We start from the raw sequence: 21,969 nt of genomic DNA on the forward strand, positions 1-21,969 counted from the left end.
CCTCGTGCCCGATGTGTGCCCGGGAGGTGACGCTGTGCCCGCGGCCCCGGCTCGCTGGGGCAGCTCCGCCGTGCCCGGGGGCGGAACCCGGCCCGGGAGGGACCGACCTACCTGCTCCCGCCGCGTCCGCCAGGGGGCGCCCTCGGCCCGGCCGTCAGGGGAGTGCTCGGGGGAGCCCGGGACCGACTGTACCACGGCCCTGAGGGGAACGCTCCGGTGAGCCAGGGACCGGCTGTGCCCCGGCCGTGAGGGGAGCGCTCCGGTGAGCCTGGGACCGGCTGTGCCCGCCCGGCCGTGAGGGGAGCGCTCCGGGGAATCCCGGGACCGGCTGTGCCCCGGCCGTGAGTGGAGCGCTCCGGTGAGCCAGGGACCGGCTGTGCCCCGGCCGTGAGGGGAGCGCTCCGGGGAGCCCGTCTGAGGCCCGGCCGTGAGGGGAGCGCTCCGGTGAGCCTGGGACCGGCTGAGGCCTGGCCGTGAGGGGAGCGCTCCGGTGAGCCCGTCTGAGGCCCGGCCGTGAGGGGAGCGCTCCGGTGAGCCTGGGACCGGCTGAGGCCCGGCCGTGAGGGGAGCGCTCCGGGGAGCCCGTCTGAGGCCCGGCCGTGAGGGGAGCGCTCCGGTGAGCCTGGGACCGGCTGAGGCCTGGCCGTGAGGGGAGTGCTCCGGTGAGCCCGTCTGAGGCCCGGCCTTGCAGGGTGTCCGGGTGCGCTCCGGTGCCAGGTGAACCCCGTGGCTGAGACTGTTTGCCGTATCTCAGTCGCACCACAGTGCCCGGCTCCACAATCCCAATCTTTATGAGGCAGAAGTGTCATATGACACAGGGATGACTGCCAAATGTCAGCGAGTTTTGACATAATGCCTTGGCAGAACACAGAGATGCTCAGAAAGGAGACACAGTATTAATTCTACTAGAGAGACTGGTAATGTCAGCGTCCTGGTCTCACGAGCTTTTGGTTTCACTTTTTTTTGTTGTTTGTTTGGTTTTTTGGTTTCTTTTTTGTTTGGTTGGTTGGTTGGTTGGTTTTTGTTTGGTTTAGTTTTGTTTGTTTTGTTTTGTGGGGGGGGTTGTTTGTTTGTTTGGGGGGTTTGGGTTTTTGTTTGGGGTTTTTTGTTTCATTGTTTGTTTGGGATTTTTTGGTTTTGTTTCGTTCCACTATTTTCTCTAATGCTAGCATTTTGCGGGTGGGTACACTGTGGCTGACAAACTATTGAAGGAAGTCCCAAGGTTTATAGCAGCGCCAAAGGAGGACGGCTGACTGCATAGAAGAGAGAAGCTAAAACACTGTAGCTGAAGGGAACCCACTTGAATTAATTCCTGTTCATAGTACGTCCTAGAGATGAGGAAAGATGTAACCAGGAGCTTTGAGCAGCTACTTGAGATGTTGCAATAGTAAGAAACTGGATGTCCATAATTGAAATGCCTGTCAGATGTAGCCAGGGCAGATGGAAACAAGATCGTTCAACTTTCTGTGCAGAGGAAGGGAACAGGATTGCCCTCAACGCCAGCAGCTAGTAACAGAAATTCGAACTATGGCTGAGCAACGTGTGTTTTCATGTCACAGGGGCTGTGAGCTACCATGGCAGTAGCACACACAACAGCCAGCCTGCTGCTCCGGAGGGAATGACAGCTTCCGAGCCATCCAGCAGAGACTGAGGGTCCCTCCCGCGCACAGAGACAGTCCTGCTCCACCGGGAAGCCAATGAGCTGAACCTCAAGTCAAAATTAAAGAGCTCAGGTACCTGCTAGTTTTCTTGAATACTGATAGGATTTTGAGCAGGGATAGAGAGAAGCAAGGGAGACCAGAATGCACTCTTGAGAACAAATTCCATCATGGCATTTTCCTTATAATTACTCATTCTCTGGCAGTCTTTTTTCTGTATTATTCTTCCTAATTCCAACTTCAGGTGTTGAAAAGAAGTCAAGTATAGTCACTAAAAATACTATGTAGCTAATACAGTTTAAGCAAAGGAAGAAACAGACCACTTAGAAGGCCATGTTAATAGCCTTAGCAAAGTTAGAGTAAAGAAGTGGTTAAGGATCTAGATGATTTAATCCAGTTTTAAGAAAAGGTTTTACAGTGAGCAATTAGATGCTGTTTAAGGAATTAATCGCTAATGGGTCATTAACTCTGACTGGTATTGTACAGTTAACAAGCCGAGGCAGGATTATTAGACTCAGCACCCAATTAAGGAGGAGAAGATATTTACAACAAAATGAACAAATGGGCTTTTAAAATGGAATGGGACAATTTGAAAGAAAGTGTAGAACACAGAAAACTAGACAGGCTGGAAGAAAGATGTGTTTGCATATGCCTCTGTCTCTTTATTTGCCCACTTCTGTGTAGCTGGTAAAATATTCATTTTAGCAATAAACTCACAGCTTTCCTTGAGGGACATGACTGCACAAAGTCGATCCACTTACAGGGTTCACCTGTACAAGATGTAAGAAAGACTAGTTTAATATGCCAGTAAAAGAACAACCACCATATCTTGCCATAATCTTTATTTGTTTGCAGGTGCTGGAACAGGACCTTATTAAAAGTGAGCAGGTATCTTCAGTTGCTCCTTCTGCTGCCCTGTCATTGTGGTTTTATCTACTGCCAGTCTTTGACTATCTCAAGTAACCAAGCATCAGCGCTGCTGACAGCTGAGCAGGAATTAGAGGGCTTCTTTCCAACAGCTTTACAGGATACAGAAGAACTGTAGGTAAGAGAAAGGGAGGGTAGTAGTGCCAAAATATGGGAAAGTACTATTGAAATCTTGGGGAATTGCTTATTAACCATGAGCAATAAGGACATGTGAGAACTTTAGGGCAGCAATTTAATGTGCTTACCTGCAGGAGGGTTTCCAGCTTTAGAGCCACAGCTGGACTGTAGCCAAGTAATGACAAGTGGGATTGTTCCTACCCTGAGAAGGAAGAGTGTGCAGAGCCTGTGCAGTCACTCATTAGTGTGTGTCTCCTGCTGGCACAAACCAGGCTATGCAGGCACTTCTCAAGCACACCAAGAGAAATCCTTCTCTTGCAGCCACCAAAAATGCCATCCGTGTCTTTTTGCAACTGGTGATGCAAGCAAAGCTTACCTGTGAAAGGACCACTAGAATAAGACCTAAAAACTGAAGCAATCTGATTTTTGTTCTCCTTCAGGTGTCTTTACGAGAAGTTAGCAAAATACCTCCCTCGTCCTGACAGCAACGGCAGTTCTTTTCCTGGCAGCACTTCCTCTGTCTGCCAAGGAAGCAAAGAGATGTGTGCTGGGAAGGGTGGGCACCACCACAAATGCACACACAGTAGAACTGTCAAGTCCAGAGCCCAGCAGGATAGTCTCCCCCAGCAGGGCTTCATTCCCCCCAGACTGAGGTCTGAGGAACCACTTGGCTTCCCTGCGTGCCCTGGACCAGCATAGCTCAGGGGAGGGAAGCTGGGGGTCCTGAACAGTGAGTGCTCTCGTCCATAGAGGCAGGTTGTATCTGCAGGGAAGCTGGGGACAGAGGAAAAGGCGTTTGAAAACAAGAGGGATTCCTATTATCTGTAAAAGAAGCTCTCCATACAATAGATGGGGGCTGCTGTGGAGAAAGCTATGAAGGGATGTTTAGAAACTGCTGTCTGAGGTTAAAAAGCTCTCCAAAGTGAAGCTGAACAAGGCTGACATACGTGTTTCTGACTGGACTCTTAAAAGATACGCACAGATTGTGAAAATATAATTAGACGCCGGCCTTTGTCTGGCCACAACGAGTGGGAAATGGTGAAAGGAGAGGTCTCCCAGTCTGCATTGAATCATCCCCAGGACACAATGAGGGCACTTGTGCATCCTTCTCTCTTCCCTAATGAGAAACATTAATTGCCACAACCTCCCGAGTGTGTAGAGCACCCCATGCACAGCAGAGGAGAAGGGGTGTTTCATTACAGCTTCTCAGCCCCATTACAGGCAGTAACGGAGATAATGAAAAATAAAGATGCCGCAGTTTTAGTTCGGGCAGCCTGGCGATGGGTACTGGGTGGGCAGGGAAGTGGGCATGGCCCAGCTCTGTGCCAGCCTCCAGGGGCTGTCCTGGGCAGCCAGAGTGGGCAGGATGAGCTTGCCAGGCCCCAGCCGGGTGTCAGTGCCCAACCCGAGACCGTCTGTCTGTCCCTGTGGGCAGCTGGGCTGCAGGGGGAAGGAGCCCTGTGGGTCCTGCTATTCCCCTTCTTTGCAGAGGCAAGCACTGTCACTGACTCAGGTCTGCAGAGCCCACCTGAGCCTGGCACTGCTTCACAAGGGCAATGGGGGGAGTAGTGTGCCTGGCCCAAGGACTGCAAGGGCTCTAAGCCCCCCTGTGCCCACTTCCATCTGGGCACACTCTCCATCACGGGGATGCAGGCCCCAATGCCACAGCCAGCTTGGGCAGGGTTCTGTTGATGGAGGACAGAGAAGAGCCCACAGCCAGGCATCTCCCACCCCTCCGTACATCACACGGAGCAGAGGCTCCAGCCCAAGATGCCCATTTGGGTTCAGAAACATGATACACAGCCTCCATGCAGATGGTACCATTTAATGGTGTAGAAATAGAACCCTCTCCCCAGGTACAGCAGTCCTGAGCTCCCAGCCACCTTACATAGTTCTTTGCCCTACTGTAGCTTTTATTACAACTAAAGCATCCAGCCAAGGAGGGAGAGCAAAAGAAACTGTTTTTCCTAAGCTATCAGGCCCCTAACTCTTCAGGAGTTGTGGAAAAGGGAATTAAAAGGACCACAAAATACAAAAGCAAGTCAAGGTGTAGGGGAAAGGCGAGTGTAAGGGACAGCCCTCCTGTACCTGGCCATCCATCCGTGGCAGCCAAGGCAGGGTAAGGATGTCCTTCAGACGTTCTGGGATGCGCCTCTCCCATGGCTTTCTCCCAGGTGCTGAGAGGGAGTTCAGATTGTCTGCCAGGGCTTGCCGATGGACTGGATGTGCTCCTTGGCCTTCAGCCGCAGGGCAGCAATGCTGGTGTTGCGTGGGTCTGCCTCATCCAAAGGGAACTTGTCCACAAAGGTGGCCCCACACTGATAAGGCGGCGGCGGCCCCATGGCTCCCAGGGGCTGCAGCGCGTGGGTGACTGCCGGAGAGTTCAGGAAGGGCGGTGGCGTGTAGCTGCCGGGCAGGCTCTGCGGCGAGGCCACGAAGCCAGGCAGGGTCTGCAGGGCCGTGCTGCTGGGCACCGGCGGGCTGAGCCACGTCTCCAGGGGCAGGCTGCTGCTCAGAGGACCCATGGGTGCTGCCTGCGGCGAGCGGTTGAATGAGAGGATGGGCGAGTCCTGCAGCTTCATGGAGGTAACCTCCAATTTCTCCTGCCGCCTCCACTTAGCCCTTCTGTTCTGAAACCAAACCTGCAAGCAGAGCTGTATCAGCCAGGCCCCGGGCAGTGGAAGGAGGCTCACCTCTGGCTGCAGCGGTGAATGCAAAACAGAGTGAGGGAAACACACCTTGCCGAGCTGGGGCAAAAGGGAATTTGGGGGGCTCGGGCGTTCTTCCACGACCCACAGCCCTGCGCTCGGTGGAAAGCAGTCCCGCAGTGGAGCTGGCCCGCCCATCCACCCGCCACTGCCCCGGCACACAGCAGATTGAGCGGCCCCGGGCTGGGGCACGCCGCTCAAAGGGCGGCAGCAGCACCGACGACGCGGCTGCCGGACGCAGGTCTGCCCCGAGCCCCGCGCTGTCCCGCCGACCGGGCCGGTTCGCGGCTATGCGGCAGCCCTGCCCAGCGCTCCGGCGGGGCCCCGAGTGTGGCCGGAGCCGTGCTGCGGTCACGGGCCCGCGCGCCGCGCCCGGGCTGCTCCGGCCGCCGGGACCACGGGGCTGCGCCCAGGCGCGTCGGGCCGGGCCGTGGCGGGGAGCCGGGCCGGGCGTTACCTGGACGCGGACTTCGGGCAGATTGACCTTCATGGCCAGCTCCTCGCGGCTGTACACGTCGGGGTAGTGGGACTTCTCAAAGGCACGCTCCAATTCGTGAAGCTGGTACGTGGTGAAGGTGGTGCGGTTTCGCCGGTGTTTCTTCTTGGGCTGTTCCTCTTCCGACGGCTTCCCCTCGCCGCTGCTGCCAGCGGGCAACTCGGGGCTGGTGCTGCCGGGACAGTACGGCTCTACGAGGGGAAGACGGGAGGTCACCGGCGGGATCTCCCCGCGGGGCTTGCCCGGGGGCGCGGGGGAGCGGCGCCCACCCGTCCGCCCTCCGGCACCCGGCGTTCGTCCACAGCGCTCACCTTGGAAGCGCTCAGCGCGGCCCTGGGGCTCGGCCGGCGGCTGCTCTCCAGGCATCTTGGGCAGGCAGTGCCGGGGCCCCCGCCGGTCCGCCTCCTTGGCGCTGCCGTCGGGCGGGAAGGCGCCCAGCAGCCCGTCTTCCTTGGTGAACCCCAGGATAGCCTCGATGCTGTGAAGCCTCGACGGGTTTCCGCCGGGGCTCCGCGCCGCCGGGGCGGCCAGCGAGAAGGCGCCCTCGGCCATGGCGAGCGGGGCGCCGGGCGGGTGCATGAGGCTGCCGGCCCGGGGCTCCGCCGCGCCGCTGCGGTCTCACCCGGCCTCAGGGCGGCGCGGGCAAGTCTGGCACGGTGTCGCCGGGCGGGCTGGCCTCCCTGGGGCGGGGGAGGAGTGCCAGGGGGCGGTAAGCGAGAGGGAAGGCGAGGCCCCCACACCTCTTCGGCGTGGAGGGGGAGGCAGGGCATCCCCCGGCCCCCGCCGGCCGCCCCGCCCCTCCCCGCCGGCCCCGGCCCCAGTCCCAGCCCCAGACGGCGCCGGGCGATGCCATCCGGGGCCCCCGAGGCGGAGCGGGGCGGCCCCCCTGCAGCCGGGGGCTGGCTGGCCCGGGGCGAGCGCCGCGGTCGGAGCCCCGGGACCGGGGCAGCGCTGTCAGAAACCGCGGTGGGACGGGCGGCGAGAGGCGCGCCGGGCACGGGGGGACAGAGCCGGGACGGCGGGAGCCTTCGCAGCCGCTGCCGGGGGCGCGGTAAAGGGGACTCGGCGAACGGGACGGGAAGGGGCGGGAGCCCGGAGGTGCCGGGCCGGAGGACAGCGGGTCCCCGGCACGGCCCCGCGCTGTTCGGCGGCTCTCGGAGCCTCGCCGCGTTTCTCTTGTCCGACGGCCTCAGCCCAGATCTCTCCCGGACGGTTTGTAGGTGCGCCGGTTTCACGGCGGCCGCTCGAACGCTGCCCTGCGGGACGATCCGCGGCCCCGACCCGACTCAGAGGCTCTAGGGTAAAAGCCGCTGCGCTGGTGCTCTGCGGGACCCTCGCCCTGCGCCCGATTGCATCCAAAGGCATTTCACAGACCAGGCGCTTCCGGGCAGGACAGACGCAGGAGGTGGGCTCAGCCTCTCAGACTTCACAAACCCGAGGAAGCTCTAAGCAATATTTGCGAGGAAGTTTTCAAGTATGCTGCTAGAGGACAGAGCCTGTGAGAAGAGCTGATTCGGTGACCCTGTACTCCACGATGCGAGTGGGGCTGGGGGCGGTAGCAGGCAGGACATAGCTTCATGGGGGATGCACAAAATATTTTTGGAGGTGAGGCAGGGAGCAAAATCCCACACATTTCTCTTTGTACTTGGCTTGGTGGAAGACGTGGACCTTCCACAGAACCAACCAGATAACAGCATCACGTATCCTGCATCTATCTTTTCCCTGCTTTTGTCTTTCTGTCATTTTCACACCAGCACTTCCCAGTTCCTCTGAGGCACCAGCTGCCTTTTGTCCCAGGTTGTTTATGTGACAAACGCAGTAACATCCAGAGTGGTTTTCAGTCTACACTTAGCTTTAGGATGCTTCCATTTGAAGCCTGAGGAGAGTGAATGTGGAAGAAAAACACCACTGCTACTGCTTGTTCTTCCAGATATATTAGCTAGTCTAATAAGTATGACCTCTCTCAATAAATCTGCATTTTTTATTCCCCTTCTGCCCTAACAGGCATATTATGTAGATTTTCTCAGAGGAATCACTTCAAAGATTGCCAGTGCTTGCTTCTGCCAGCGTCCACACCTTTTGCAAGTTTATGTTCTGATGTCCCAAAGTAGATTTCTTTTAGGAGTGCACGGCTTTTCCTAGCTTCAGATGAGGCTTACCTCAGTTCATCACTGACTGCTTGGGGGTTGGTTTGAGGCCGAAAGAACTCAGACCTCCGTTTGCACAGAGGGAAGAGGCCAACAGAAGAGACAAGAAAAGGTTAGTGTGGCTTTTGTGGACACTATAAAGAGCCAGTCAATACCATTGTAGGGACATTGGAGGGTACTCAAAGCAATCAGCGAGGGGCCATTGTGTTCCTTTAATCTACATGTGTGTTTCCCAGGAACTCTATTAGTGAAGATGAATGAACTGTGCAATGTCCCTAATTTCTTCTAATTTGAAGCTGGGGGTTTACAGCACTCAAAATCAGCACAAAACACACCTGTCCCTCCAGAAGTCCTGGGCAAAATTAGGAATCAGTTTTGCTTGTTATAGTTAAGAAAGATAGGAATGTGAGATGAAGGAGCAAAAACCCTTTAGTCAGTGTCATAAAGGGCATTGGATCCTGGCACAGATGCTGCTTTTGGGATACCTGTCAAAGTTGTCAGTCACAGAGTCAATACTCGGTTTTTTGCTGTTAATCACAATATGAAGGCAGGAAAAAAGCTTTCCAGCCCTGGAGCACGGTGCTTGAGTTCCACACAGGACACAAGAGACCTTCCTCCCTGACAGAGAAGGCTCCTCTTTGTTCAGCAGTAGAATATTCCACTTGTGTTTTCCATGTGGAGCTACGTTTGTCACTGTAGCATCCTTCTAGCAGGCGAGTGGAATTGTTGAAAGAGGAAGCCACTCCCTTGATCCCAATTTGAAAAAATACCTGAAAAAAACCCCTTAACTGTGTAGCAGAGCAGAGAGAGCTCTGATGCTTCCAGCTCTAGATCTGTCTTTTCTCTCTTGCCCTGCTTCAGGCACAGACTGTGTGACACGCATGAGGCATTACAGTGCTCCAGGGAGGGAAGAAGTCTAATGGTTCCTCTGATTGCACAGAGGGTTTAGATAGGCAAAGAACGGTAACTGAACTTTTCCCTTTGGGTCTGATGTCCTGGCTGTCAGTTGAATCACTTGCAGCCCTCTGGGATTCGTATCGTATTAGTATGAAGCCTCAGGAACTGATCCTGTGGTACCTCCCAGCTTTGCAAAGACCATTGACCTTTGGGAACTTGTGGGGGCAACCAGAACCAAATTTGAGAGTATTCGTTAGGGGATGAAACAGGCAGCCTTTGTTACTTGCCTTTTCAAGCGGTATCCCCATTTCATCACCTTTTTTATTTTTTTCCAATGCATTATTAAAATTTCTGCTGAAGTTATGCTTGGAGAGTAACAGAAGTTCTCAAGACAGACCATCTGTAAAGTGCAGCAGTCTGCTGTACCTCCTTCCACATGTACAGTGAAGACTAAAGGGAAGTAATTTCCATCCTGTAGTCACTGTTGAGACATATGCATGGGATGTGGCTTCATGCAATGAAATCAGCACCATAAAATGCCACAGGTTCCTCCTTCCTTTTCTCCTGCCTTTTTTTTTAATGTCCAGGTGAAATAATTACTGCCTTGCAGAGCAGAGATTTGAAGCTGAAGTCACACTACAGGAGAGACATCACTCTCCAGACCAAAGATGTGCAGCAGGGGGGACCTCCCTGAAAGATAAATGGGGCTTTCAAGGTTAGACTGCAAATCAACAGGAGGAAAGCAAGGAAAAGGAGGAAATATTCACCTAGAGTGAACCTGTACCGTCCTGCAGTTTGCATGCTCTGTATCATCCAGCAGATTGATAAAAACAACCCAAAAAAAGGAATTTTTCCGCCCCAAAAATTCCTAAGGGCACAGTTTCAGAAACCTCTTGGAAGCATAATGCATGAGGAAGCTGTCTCCTCCTGTCACTGTATCGCTCACACTTTCATTCTTTTTCTTCTGGGCTTGATCTGCCCAGGAGAATCACCTCCCAGAGTCCTGTCTGGCACCCAGGAGTTGCACAGAGATCTTGTCCTGCTGTCTGTCCAGGCTGTGGGTGTAGAATAGGCTCTGGGAGCCAGGCAGCCCTTTCTGGTGGGAGCACCATGGCATTTGGGCCTGCCATGCTCATAGGGAGGGAGGGGAGGTTCATGCTATAAGGCTATATTAACACAATCCTTCTTTACTTGTTTTCCAATTAGCCTAATTGAATTCGGATTGCTTAAGAGTGGGCACTAGAGACGTTTATCTTGATGGGATGACGGTCTTGAGCTCCAGCGATCCTATTAACTCTAAGAACCCAAATCCCAGGTAGGGTCGGTCCAGCAGTAGCTGCCATGTGACCTAACCCTTTAATCTGCTCCTGACAAAGACACACGGACACACGGACATGTCCCTGTCCATTCTCCCACGTGCATAGCTGCATGCACACGCGTACACGTGCATTTGTGCACAGATATGGACACAAACATTCCCAGACTCGCATACCAGCACATGCAGTGGCTGCCCTGTGCCCTGCCCCCAGGGCTGAGCACCTTGAGAGCTGCATGTACCTGGGGTGACCTCACCACCTCCTGCATGTACTCATGTGCCTCTCCAGGCCTGTGCCTAGCGGCTGGAGCTGGGAACAGCCGGTGCTGGAGGGATGAGCCCTGCAGGTGTTGCCAGGGGCAGGCAGCCACCTCCGGCGAGCTGGAGATCAGGCTCCTGCTGAGGGCAGCGCAGATTCGCCCCCGCTGCCCTGGCTCTGCCACTCCGGACTAAATGTGGGAGCTCTGGTCTAACAGTGGTGCCTAAGGCACCTCACTCCTGTACCAGTAGCAGTTCAGTGGCGCTGGGTACCCATCCTGTGCCAGTCCCAAGCCACCTCCCAGTCCCGCTTGTCTCTGCCAGCCCTGACACTTTTTTTGGAATCTCATTAATCGTTTGTTTGGTAATTCTGACTGTACTTTCTTCTCTGACCCTTTAAACTGTGAAAATGCTGATCCTATATCTGCTGACAAATTTAATTAGATCCTTTAAAGCACCAGATGCTTTCAGTAAGATTTTTGGGATGTCCCAAGCGCATTTTAATTCAAAGGTCAAAACCCTTAGGCTTGTTTATTTTGGTGTCTTATAGATAGGACAATTCAGTCTGTAAAGCAACACAACAGTGTGGAGACACCACCCAGATTTATAACCAATGCAGAGGGAAATGCATTGAGCCTCACAAACCTCAGGCTGGTTGAGCTGAGCTGGTGACTATTTTATCTACTTTATGTAAAGACCTCCTAAAAGACCCCACTTGTCTTTCCACATAGGTAATTAGATTCTGTGGTGCCATGTGAGAGCAGAATCCCAAGAGGAAGAAATCAGATCAGAAGTCTTGGTGGGTTTAGGCAAAATAGTTCTGATGCTTGAGGGACCTGCTGAAGATAGGTTCTGTCCACTAAAGAAATTACTTGTTGGATGAGAGCCATTTAATGCTCTCATTAGGACATCCTCTGGAATGAGCAAGGAAGGTCAGAACTTGTAAACTCTGTGTTTCTTAGGTGAGGAGGAAATGAGCAAGAAAAAAAAAGTATATTTTCTTAATGCTACAATGGGGAAGAAAATGGATAACAGGTTTTCAAGGGAGGGGAGGGGAGGGGAGGGGAGGGAGAAAAGACAAAGAGAAGAGGAAGGAAGCAAGCAAGGAAAGAAGGAAAAGAGAAAGAAAGGAGGTAAATAATACGTAGTGAATTTGTTAATTTAAAATTATTATTTTTACTTGATTGGCTAGAGGCAGAAAGAGAGAGAGAGAGAAAGAGACTTATAAACCTGTAGGAAGGTGCTACATGTATTAATTTCCAAATTTAATTTCCAGGCTAGCTCCTGGAGAACTTACGAAGTCATTCATTTTCTAGAATTCCTTGGGAGTGGCAGCCTGCATGTCCCATAGGCACAGGCAGATTTAACATTAGTGAGAACTATGCCTCTCCTCAGGTTTAACCTTCCATGTTTAGCCTTCGATGGAGACAACTCCCAGAATCAGTGTGGGGAGCTGCTTTTAGCCTTGTGCCGGTACCCCCAGCCCCAGAATTTGGCACACAGAGTGGACAAGCAGAGAGTCACTGCTGTCCCTTGGTGTTTGAAGTGCTTTGAGAGGCTGGGAAATGAAAGCAGACTGGAGAAGCCTGCATTGTCCCAGAGCAGAGCTCACTGAGAGCCACCAAGCCTTATTTCCTACAAGTCCCTACTTAGTGTATATGACAACATTTTTGGCCCAAGATGTTGAGTTACATGCTTCACTTTTTGCCTTTTGCTACACTTAATACAGAGAGGATTTTAAAAATAGTGGTTTTGCAGCAAATGTCAATATCTGACCACTGTGTTTGCCTCAAGATGCTTGAAACAGACATGTTCTTATAAGAAATATATATATTTATTTCTGAAAGCAGATTAAATGAGTGGTTACCTCTACGTGATGTATCAGAAGTACGATTTTGTTCAAACATACACATTTAATAGCATTTCAGTCATGTGGAAAAAATGGAAAAAGGCACATTTTTTCCCCAGTATTAATTGTTTTAAAGCCATTTTTTTTCCATGGGGGAAAAAGTTATGTTCAAAACTGAGGATCAATTCTAACTTCCTTCTAGGCAGTCCCAGCAGGTGAAATTTTACTCTCCCCTCAGGGTTTTAAGTCTCTCTCTCATCACTTTTCTATATTTACACTGAATGCTCTAGAGCTAAGTGCTTCCCTCTGCCTGCTCTCCCTCTGCATCCCCAGCAACACAAGACTGAAGTTACAGCCTTTGGGCAGTGGTGGCTCTTCTACATCATGGAACATTTCTGCTCAGCTGCCTGTTTCATCTCAGTGAAGGTGGCTTGCGCCTTCTCTTTGATGGCATCCATGTCCATATTCTGGATGTTCTGCAGCTGGCCCAGGATAGAGTCCTTGTCTTCTTCCTCCTCCTGATCTTCTGCCACCATCTTCTGAAGGTCTTCTGGCAATCCCACATCATCTCCAGCCATCTGTATTTGATTCTCATCCAATTCACTCTAAAGCAGGAAACAAAACCAGCAAATGTGAGTATTTCTGCTCTCCCAGGATCTACCAGTGATGCCTCTTGTTTTGTTCTTTTTTAGGTTTTTAGGGAGAACCGAAACATGTACAGATTTTTCAGTCAATTTTTTGTGTGCAACTTGTGAATTCAGGGCCTCAATCAGCCTCCATGAAAGTTCTAAGATTTTTCGGGCAATGCCAATTATATTTCTTTGAAGGGCTTCAGCACTGTCAAAACTGAAGCCCTCAGTGTCACTTGCCATTTTAGAAATCTTTGTCATGCTGATGGTGCAGGAATTCCATTCCAAGTTATTTGCATCCCCCAATGCCATGCTGCAGGAGACTAGTGAGCCTATCAGCTGCTGTGCTGTGCCTGTCAGCTTCTGCTCAATGAAACAAGAGCTATAGAAGAGCTGAGGTACCATTTCCTTACTCGATTGTTGGGCGGATAGGTGCAGGGGATTTTTAGGTATCAGCACTAAACTGAAACCTTCTGGAAGAAAGATGCATTAAACTTCAGAACGAATCACTGGAAAAAGGGTCCCCCACCTTCCCAAACCGTGTCTGAACTCTGTCTAGGTCTTTGGTTGGCCTCTCTGAGTTGTGATGAAGAGCAGGGGCTGCCTGGCACATAATCAGTGTTGCAGTGCTGGTAAGTGGGGTAATAGGAGGACTTGGACAACAATAGAGAGGAGGGAGGTTGGTTGTGAGTCTGAAAAAGCAAAAGGAGACAGGGAAGAAACTGGTTAAGCAATTAAAAGGGCTGAGATGCAGTAAGCACTACATACACTTGCTTCCTGCCTGCCCACTGAATCACTCCATCAGTGGGATTATGTCAATTTTTCAAACAATGGTGATTTTGTTCACATTTTCTGGTGGATTCTGATGGATCCAGAGCTCAGAAGAACAGGATATTTCGACACAGTTCACACATCAAAGATAAGCATTAATGCCTCATTACATCTCCAAAATTAACCATGACAGCAGCAAAGGCCTGATATGAATAAGCAGCAATGCTATCAGCAGGGGGTGTTTTTTAGAGTGAGGGGTCTGGGTTTTGCATGAATGAAAGGACAAATGAATGCAAGGACATATATGAGCAATGTCTGTGTTGTTGCAGGCCATAGCAAGGACAGGCAGGGGGGTGGTCAGCTGCATAACCACTATTTATGGTTCCGTACTTTCACACTTTCTGTTTGCAATGACTGTACCTCCCTTTAATCTGATTTTCCCCCATATCTCCTGTGAAACTGTAGGGAGCTCTAGCAGGATTGTTACTGCTATGTGGATAAAATGGGTGAAGACATCTCTTCACCTTTTTGATAAGGGTTGCTGGAGTCAGATCTGTGGGAGCTAGAAACAATCTCCTGAACAGAAGAGGTATTTTTTATTAATTGTGTAGCAGGAAAAATGGTTTTAAGCTTTTATTCAGCAACTGATAGCTATCAGAGGAGTTAACCCTTTTGAAATCCTTGCCAGCAGCAGTAGTGGATGATAAAAAAATGTTAATTACTGAACAAGTGCCCCTAATCAGACAATCACACATGTTCTTTCCTTTAGGATTAATTCAAATTTAAGGCATCATCACTGAACACTACTGTAGTGATTCACATCTTTGGCAATGTGAACAATTGTCTGGCATGTTCTTGCACCAAAGCCCACTGTCCTATGGAAGTCTGGGATGTGATGTGCAACAGTTTGGGGCTTCAAAGTGTTCTCTGACTAAAAACAAATATACTGAGATATAGTCTAAAGCAGTACAATTCTGCCCAAGCCACCTGCCTCTACCCACTTGGCATTTAGCTTTAATAGACCTAGAATGAGCTTCAACAGGGTGGGGCTGCTCAACAAGAAGCAAAGGAGCACATGATGCATGTACGGCCTCTTCGCTTCCTTCTAACATTTGAGTGTTTGATTCCTGTTTACTTTGATTTGAAATGGAAAAGTGAACATAGAAGCAACATCTATTTTACTAAATTAAATATGCCTGGCACTGGTCTCTTGCCCCAAGGCCAGTTGGCCTGGGAAAACCCACTGGGCTGTTTTTGAACTCTGCTGCCCTACCAAACAGGGTGGTCCCATCTAACTGCCATTGGGAACGCCTGTCCTAACTCCCAAACTGGCCGTGGGAACTGCCTGGGAGAGTGCCCGGGCCAAAACTGGGTCAGACATTATTCTGACAATTCAACAGCATCGGCGGTAGAGTCTGAGTGCGTGCTAATATTTTTTGACCCTGATTATGCCTCTGATGTAGTCACTCCCAGATCTGTTTTGCTATAGATGCAATAGAGTTCTTTACATATACAACAATACACAGGTAGATGTGAGCAGAAATCTAAATACCTGCTTTGTTACAATTTGACAGTAAAGCCCTCTCCAAATTAAGGTGCAAGGGTCCAGTTCAAGCATACCAACTTTATTTTGTAGCATTAAGTGTGTACAGAAATGAGAAAAAAGGTGAATGAGAGAGGGAGAAGGATTAAGATAGCACAAGCAGGACATGGTCACCATCTGACCATCCCAGGGGAAATTCCTTCTCTGGCTCCCACAGGTAAAGGATACAGTTTAACATTAGACAGCTCCGTGTCCGCTGGGCAGGGAAAGCAATGTCCCTCAGGGGGAGACACAGTCCTTGCCCACGGGAACAGCAATGTCCCTCAGGGAGGCAGCTTCTGTCACTAAAAGTTTTGTCAAGCTCCCTCAAAGGGAGACAACGGCCCTCCACGAGGCGAGAAGAGCAATCAAAGTTTGGTATTGTTTGTTTAATGGCACTTTCGTTCCTCTGAACAATGATGTTAAAGTCTTCTGTGCAACTTAAGGAGCAAAGAAGACCAAATGCTGGTTCAACGCTGCTTCTATGAAGTCTACTTGTAAACCAAAAAGATCAAAGCTCACAGACTAATCCACAAGGGAGCCAAACTCTTTTCCAGCATCCCTGTGTGATGTACTGCTTTCCTTGTGCCTAACTTATCCTGCCATAACATTTACCTATGCTTATGTGCAGACATCCTTAGGTAGCTGACTCCAGACCTTATCCTGTGATTCATCACCTATAATGCACCAGTAACATACAAAATCAGAGTTCACCTTGTCTTGACCTGCAGGTGGGACATAAATAAGCAATACAGCAGCAACACCGTCCTTTTGCCATTGAAGGGCTGCAAATACCTTGCAAGTAGCTATAAGGAGACAGATGTTGGAACCAGCAGCCTTCCTCCCCAGGAACACCCTCAGAGAATCCAGAGAGCACAGCTTGGAGCACAGAGCTGCTGAGTGGGAACTGCTCCCTCCTGACATCTGCCTTGGGACTCCTTTTTCCACAGCTCACCATCAGCTCATGCCCCTGTGTTTAGGCCTTGCAGAAATTAGTTGATTACTGAATCCCAGTTCAGGAAAAAAGCAGCAAGTGGATAAGAGAGTTTGGTGAGTTTAAAAAAAAAATTATTAAAATATTAATGTCTGTATTTATGTAGTTTTTAAAAATATTTTGTATGTATGTGATGCACTACATACACCAAAGATGAAAAAGTTGTCCATAGATCAAATGTCTCATGGCTAAAAACATCTTTCTGATGACAAACCTAAGTTGACAACTCTGTTAATAGGATTAGGTTCATTAAGGGTCTACTTTCTCTTATAAATCTGGCCCAGATAGCATAGAGCTTTAGATTTTACATGGCAAAGGGGGGCCCTGCTTAGTCCTGAATTTCATGCTTTTACTTAAAGTGCTTGCTAGTGATTGATACTGGTAATATTCAGTGTTTCTAGACCATACTAGGCTACCTGAAATTACTTTCAATTTTCAAAATATTTAATGCATTATCACAAGCCTGAGAGCATTTGCTGCCAGTGTGTTGTATTACAGCACTGAATTGTTTTTCAGGGACACATTAGCATGCATGTAGTAGTTTCATTTTCTTCCTGCTATAACATGTTTTCATAAGGGCTGATGAAAACCAAGAAATGCTATATAGGGAGAAACAAATGCAGGAAAATGTGTCCTGCAATATTGTTTTCTGGCTTAGAGCTACTCTCCAACCTTGGAGACGAATCTTCTATTGTTATTACTGAAATATGGCCTTGGAGAGCACTTGGTACATGCCAAAGCCAAGATCCTACTGGAGATGGGTCAGAACACCACTGCATACTTGTGTGTCTGTGAGGGGCTCAGCCAAGGGGGACTTGTGACCTGGACACCATCTCCAGCTGTGAAAAGCTCTACAAGTGGGAGAATTTGAAAACCAGAGACACCCAGCTCCACTGATGTTTAGCTGAGACCTGGACACTCGAGTATCCTGGAGCTTTCCAAAGCAGCCCTCTTGGAGCTGCAAGCTCTGGCAAGACGCTGGGTAAATGCTGTTCAGGAGCTGTGGCAGCCTATGCCTCCGAAAGGAAAGCAAGGCCTAATGATATTTTACTCCTCAGCTGCTAATTAAAATGCTGGTGTTTAGAGACTTAGACCTCCAATCCAATCAATCACTTAAAATCTTGGACTTAATTTTTTTGCATAATTAATCTTTCTGTAATTAAACTCACCCTCAGGGTATGTTGTCCAGCTAGAGCACCAGAGGAACCAGGCTTTTACGGGTGGAATACATCTTACCTGAGTTCAGATGTCACCTGGCTTCCCTCTGGAATAGACACAGCCACTGGGGGGTGACCCAAGTCCACCCTGAATGCTTATTTAAAAGTTTGGCTAGATGAGGCTACAGGTGCTGGTTTCTTCCTGTTGATGATGAGTCCCTAAATGACTTGTTTGGATTAAGCACTACATTTTTTAGCAGCCAAATTTACAGGAGAGAGATTCTTTACCTTCCTCCATTTTAATTAATCAAAAAGCATAGGAAAGTACTGATCAGAAAATGAGTGGTAATGACTCAGAGCTGGCAGGTGAGTAATACAAATAAACTTTCAAATTGCTAAGAAGCACATATCCTTGAGGGGTATAAATGAAATATGCCAACATCTTCCCAGTAGTGACAGATCAGAGCAAATGTGTGATCCAAACCCCTGGGAAGAGTACTCTGTCCTGTATTACGTCTCTGCTGCCCATGGCAGAAGCCTACAAAATAACACAGTAATTAAAAAAAATTATTTGAAATATGTTGCTTGAAGATTTTACTTTCAATATTTTGGTTTTCCTGGAAATAATTGACAGTGCCAAGATCACTAAAGGAAAAGGAATGGGCAGTTTAAAATTGGTTGAAATTTGGCCTCTGGACTAGATGAGCTCATGAGCTACAGGCTTACCTTGGGCAGTCTGTACTTTTCTCTCAGGTGAACCCTCAGAACAGCTCGCTCTGCTTTTTTCTGCGCAAATGCTGCATCTCTTTCCATCCTGGAAATCAGAAAAAATGTTCCTTCAAGATGCTAATAAAAACAATCTTTTGAACTAAACCAGTTGCTTGGCTGCAAAAAGCTATGCATGGGAGTTATTGCCCAAGATAAGTAACTTGTCCAAAGGCAGAAAAGGAGCAATAGCAATAAAGTGATGCCAAGGGGCCACACTTCCTGTGCTTCTGTTACCTGTGAATTTTCCTGGTCTTTCTTTGTGCATTATTTGTTTCATAAGAGCAATGAATTCTGAAGCTTCCCTGTATGGAAGAGCACTGACTTAATCAGTGATTTTATAAAATTTTTCTTAGATTTAAGAACTGGTCTGTACCTTTTTTTTTTTTTTTTTTTTTTTTTTAGATTACGTACACATTTATTTGCGAAATGTGTCTCCTCAAAGATTTTTGGTAACATGTTTCAGTATAGGTATTTTGGCACATAAAAGCTACTTCCAAATTAAATATTAATGAGTGTTTGGATTTTTCTCCCTCTAAGAACAAAACCCCCACAAACAAATCTAAAATCTGAGAAGTTCCCAAAGCCTGGTTGGTTACCTGTTCTAAACTGCCTGAGCACAAGTTCAGCAGGGCATATTTACTCATTTGGTCTCCACTCCCGCACAGCTGAGCACTGGGGCCCTGAAACAGGAGCATGCTCTGCCCATGTCAGAGCTTTCTGACACAGCACCACATCTCATCCAGAGATGATCTTTTCTCTTAGAGTTTCTAACTGTCCTATGGGGGTATTCCTGCTCTGCTTCCTCGGTGCAGCTCGGCAGGGAAAGGACACGTGCCCCACTTAAAAACAGTACAGAAGTAATTCTTTTCCCAGGCATTTCCCTATCCCAGGAATCCTGTGTTTCTTTGTAGTCTCCCTGAAGCAGCTTCCTGCCAGCAGGTGGTCATTTCTCTTTTAGATATCACTTGACAAAAGACAGAGCAAAACATTCTGTGCCTTTTTTCCAGACCAAATGAGACCTCTTTAGGGCTTCCTGATTGAAATGTCTGATGCTAAATACAGACCTGGATACCTCAAATTCCATCAGTCATTAACCTGGCACCTATAATCATCTTACAAGAAGGATTTACACAACCATTATGTAATTGACCATTAGAGGAACAGATGCATTTGAGATTTAAAAGTCAATCGTTTTATTTATAATTATGCATGGTTTGAACTCCTACACACCCCAAGTCTTCCATTTTACTTGTTTTCATAAACACAGGAAGTGATAAAGATTGTCTTTACAGACAAAATTGAGACTTAATTGGTTTTAAAGTTCTGCTTTATTTAGTAGATTTTAGGAAAAAAAACCTTAAACCTTTGCTCAAGATAAGAGAGCACTCAGTACTTTTTCAGGTCTGCCACAATAAATGTGGACAATGAAATATTACATATTGAAAGTGTACTCCATGTGGAGTTCTAGAACAAATCATATACATTAGAGAATTAAATCCTGCACTACAAGCATCTTGGAAAATGTTTCTAGATAAAGTAACATCACCTAGGAATGAGTCCAGCATATCAAGCTGTGGATGGACATAGCAGGAAAGCATAGGAGAGAGTTACAAGAGGGGGGGCAGGGGGGGGCGGGAAGAGGGAATGTAATATTTTACCATTTCCAGCTGAGGAACTTTTATTTTGGAAAGTCTTTCTAGCAGATATTCATCTACTTTTTAAAAAAATAGTGAAGAGCAGCATGTTTGGCTTTTTCTTGGGTTATTTTCATTTGCACAAAGTTACCAAGAATCAGCCCCGTATTCATAATAAGGGAACAGGTACTCACTTCTCTTCAACCATTTGCTTTTGATATTCCTCATACTCCTCTCTGGTCATTCCTGCAGCTGCTGCTGGATCAGAAGGAGTGCTTTCTTCTTTGCTTTCGTCCCCTCCACCTCCAAGTCCCAAATTCTTTACCTGGTTGCTCAACATACTTTTCATTAGAAAGGCCATCTTCTCAAAAAAAGGAAAAAAAGCAAAAAAAAAAAAAAAAAAAAAAACACAAAAAACCAAAACAAACAAAACAAAACAAAAAAGGAGCTATAAGAAAACAACTCCAAGAAAGCCAAACAGAAAATGTTTTCAAACACAACAGTTGTAAGCGAGAGAGTTTCTACAGCCACATCAGCTCTTCAAGGGCACAATGCTAGTGAAACGTGAATGCCAAAACCAGTTTGTCAGCCATAATCTGGATTAAAGAAAGAACTCCTTAATATATAGAGGCAGATGGTTCAGATTACTCAAAAAAAAATCATTAGATGCAACTACCTACTTTTTCTATTAATACTTTAAGCTAATTGTACACATACACACACAAAAATCAATTGTAGTGTGCAATAGCATTTTGACATCTTCAGTCTTGAAGTTTGATCTCACTTTCACAGAGATCACAACATTCCCTGGATCTGAAGTTAAAACCCGCTTGACTCAATAGCCATAATAAAACAGCAAAATTCAGGCTACTGAGCAGAAACCCCTCAGATCTGAGATTTGAAAACTTGAATTCTTCATTAAGCAAAACCCCTTATTCTTTTTATCCATGCATATTTTATCCCACTGGACAGAAATATTTTGTGTGGTTTTTCTTCAGCCCCTCTTCATACGGCTGGTTTATCTTGCAGATGAATGAGGCATCACTGTTATGTTTACTTTATTTCAAGAAAGTAACCCCAAAGAAAGCAAGTCAGATCTTCCTAGTGTACTTTCTTCTGGGTTTCTGTCTGCTCTTCCCCAGGCTGTCTCCATCTAGACCTCTGCTTTGGTGCTGCATAAAACACCTGCTGTTTGTAATCCTAACTGCTGATGAAGGATGAATAAATCTGAATCTGTATGCCAGAAAACAGTATGGATACCTTTTGGGTCTAGATTGTTTCTGTTGGCCCTCATCTTTCTAACCTTTACCCTCACCAGCTCTACTCAGCGGAGGATTTCCAGGATCTGCTACCTAGGTCATAGACTGTTTTGAGAAAGAGAATCACCTGCTAGGTTTCCAAAGTTCATGAGTTTGGGTTTTGAGCATTTATCCTACTGCGATGACTGCATGTGCCTTAATGCAGCATTCTGGAATTTTGATTATCTAAATGGTTCTCCCAGCACTCTCATAATTTCGATGAGAACTGAGAGATGGGAGGATTCCAATTTGCCTAATGCCTTAATCTATATTACAGACTTTCTAATTAAAGCAGACCTATTACTATTAAAAAAAAATAGATCAAAACCAAAACCAAAACACCACAAAAAAAACCCCAAACAAACAAAAAAACCTCCAAAAAACCCCAAAACCAAACCAAACCAAACCAAAAAACCCCAAACCAGAACAACAAGGAAAACAAACAAACACCATAGGGCATTTTGAAATCCTGGATTATTAGTGACTAAACAAGAAACTCTTTCTTTTTGAAACTATCACTCAGAATTGTGAATTCCAAGCAACAACTACTTCATCTTTATTTAAAATTTTCATAGCTGGAACTTTGTAAACACTGATTTTTCCAGTGTTGGGTCTCAAGGCTCTTCTCCAAGTGTATTGAAAGTGGTACCTGTTAAGCTTTGTGCTGTTGGTCTTTACTGAAAAGAAGGTTCCCTGACTTTGCTGTAGGCTTTGATCCCTCTAGAAATGTTTCTAACATAATTTTGTGCCTAGAACTGATGCTT

General features: G+C 48.0%; 2 protein-coding genes and 1 long non-coding RNA gene across 6 annotated transcripts; 1 reads left to right on the forward strand and 2 right to left on the reverse strand.

Annotated features, from left to right (window-relative positions):
* Positions 1 to 168: 168 nt before the first annotated feature.
* LOC139585742 (uncharacterized) lies at positions 169 to 18,378 on the forward strand. 4 transcript variants are annotated; one of them, XR_011677271.1, is made up of 5 exons: positions 169 to 358; positions 1,560 to 1,733; positions 2,514 to 2,703; positions 12,706 to 13,004; positions 16,086 to 18,378. It is a non-coding gene; the product is annotated as an uncharacterized lncRNA (long non-coding RNA). The 4 variants fall into 4 exon arrangements; XR_011677273.1 differs by having other exon boundaries at positions 177 to 262; XR_011677272.1 differs by lacking the exon at positions 169 to 358 and adding an exon at positions 365 to 616.
* Positions 4,892 to 6,485, reverse strand: RAX (retina and anterior neural fold homeobox). The gene is made up of 3 exons (XM_071418700.1): positions 6,242 to 6,485; positions 5,868 to 6,163; positions 4,892 to 5,344 (listed from the first exon to the last, which is right to left on the reverse strand). The coding sequence occupies exons 1-3, from the start codon at positions 6,483 to 6,485 to the stop codon at positions 4,892 to 4,894; spliced, it is 993 nt and encodes a 330-aa protein (XP_071274801.1).
* On the reverse strand, positions 12,637 to 20,446 carry CPLX4 (complexin 4). The gene is made up of 3 exons (XM_071418634.1): positions 20,102 to 20,446; positions 18,232 to 18,319; positions 12,637 to 12,977 (listed from the first exon to the last, which is right to left on the reverse strand). The coding sequence occupies exons 1-3, from the start codon at positions 20,266 to 20,268 to the stop codon at positions 12,750 to 12,752; spliced, it is 483 nt and encodes a 160-aa protein (XP_071274735.1). The 5' UTR covers positions 20,269 to 20,446; the 3' UTR covers positions 12,637 to 12,749.
* Positions 20,447 to 21,969: the final 1,523 nt, after the last annotated feature.

This window comes from Agelaius tricolor, unplaced genomic scaffold (genome assembly GCF_023055355.1).
Source record: "Agelaius tricolor isolate 1412-34295 unplaced genomic scaffold, bAgeTri1.0.p SCAF_89, whole genome shotgun sequence".
Taxonomy (NCBI): Eukaryota; Metazoa; Chordata; class Aves; order Passeriformes; family Icteridae; genus Agelaius; species Agelaius tricolor.

What these genes read in the sequence shown, in the direction of transcription:
- RAX (XM_071418700.1), bottom strand. Translation starts at nt 6,485, where the DNA reads ATGCACCCGCCCGGCGCCCCGCTCGCCATGGCCGAGGGCGCCTTCTCG. An exon ending in GCAGCCGCCGGCCGAGCCCC is followed by an intron (nt 6,164 to 6,241) that starts AGGGCCGCGCTG and finishes GTGGGCGCCGCT; the next exon opens with CCCCCGCGCCCCCGGGCAAG. An exon ending in TGCCCGAAGTCCGCGTCCAG is followed by an intron (nt 5,345 to 5,867) that starts GTAACGCCCGGC and finishes CTCTGCTTGCAG; the next exon opens with GTTTGGTTTCAGAACAGAAG.
- CPLX4 (XM_071418634.1), bottom strand. Translation starts at nt 20,268, where the DNA reads ATGGCCTTTCTAATGAAAAGTATGTTGAGCAACCAGGTAAAGAATTTG. An exon ending in AAGCAAATGGTTGAAGAGAA is followed by an intron (nt 18,320 to 20,101) that starts GTGAGTACCTGT and finishes TCTGATTTCCAG; the next exon opens with GATGGAAAGAGATGCAGCAT. An exon ending in AAAAGTACAGACTGCCCAAG is followed by an intron (nt 12,978 to 18,231) that starts GTAAGCCTGTAG and finishes TTCCTGCTTTAG; the next exon opens with AGTGAATTGGATGAGAATCA.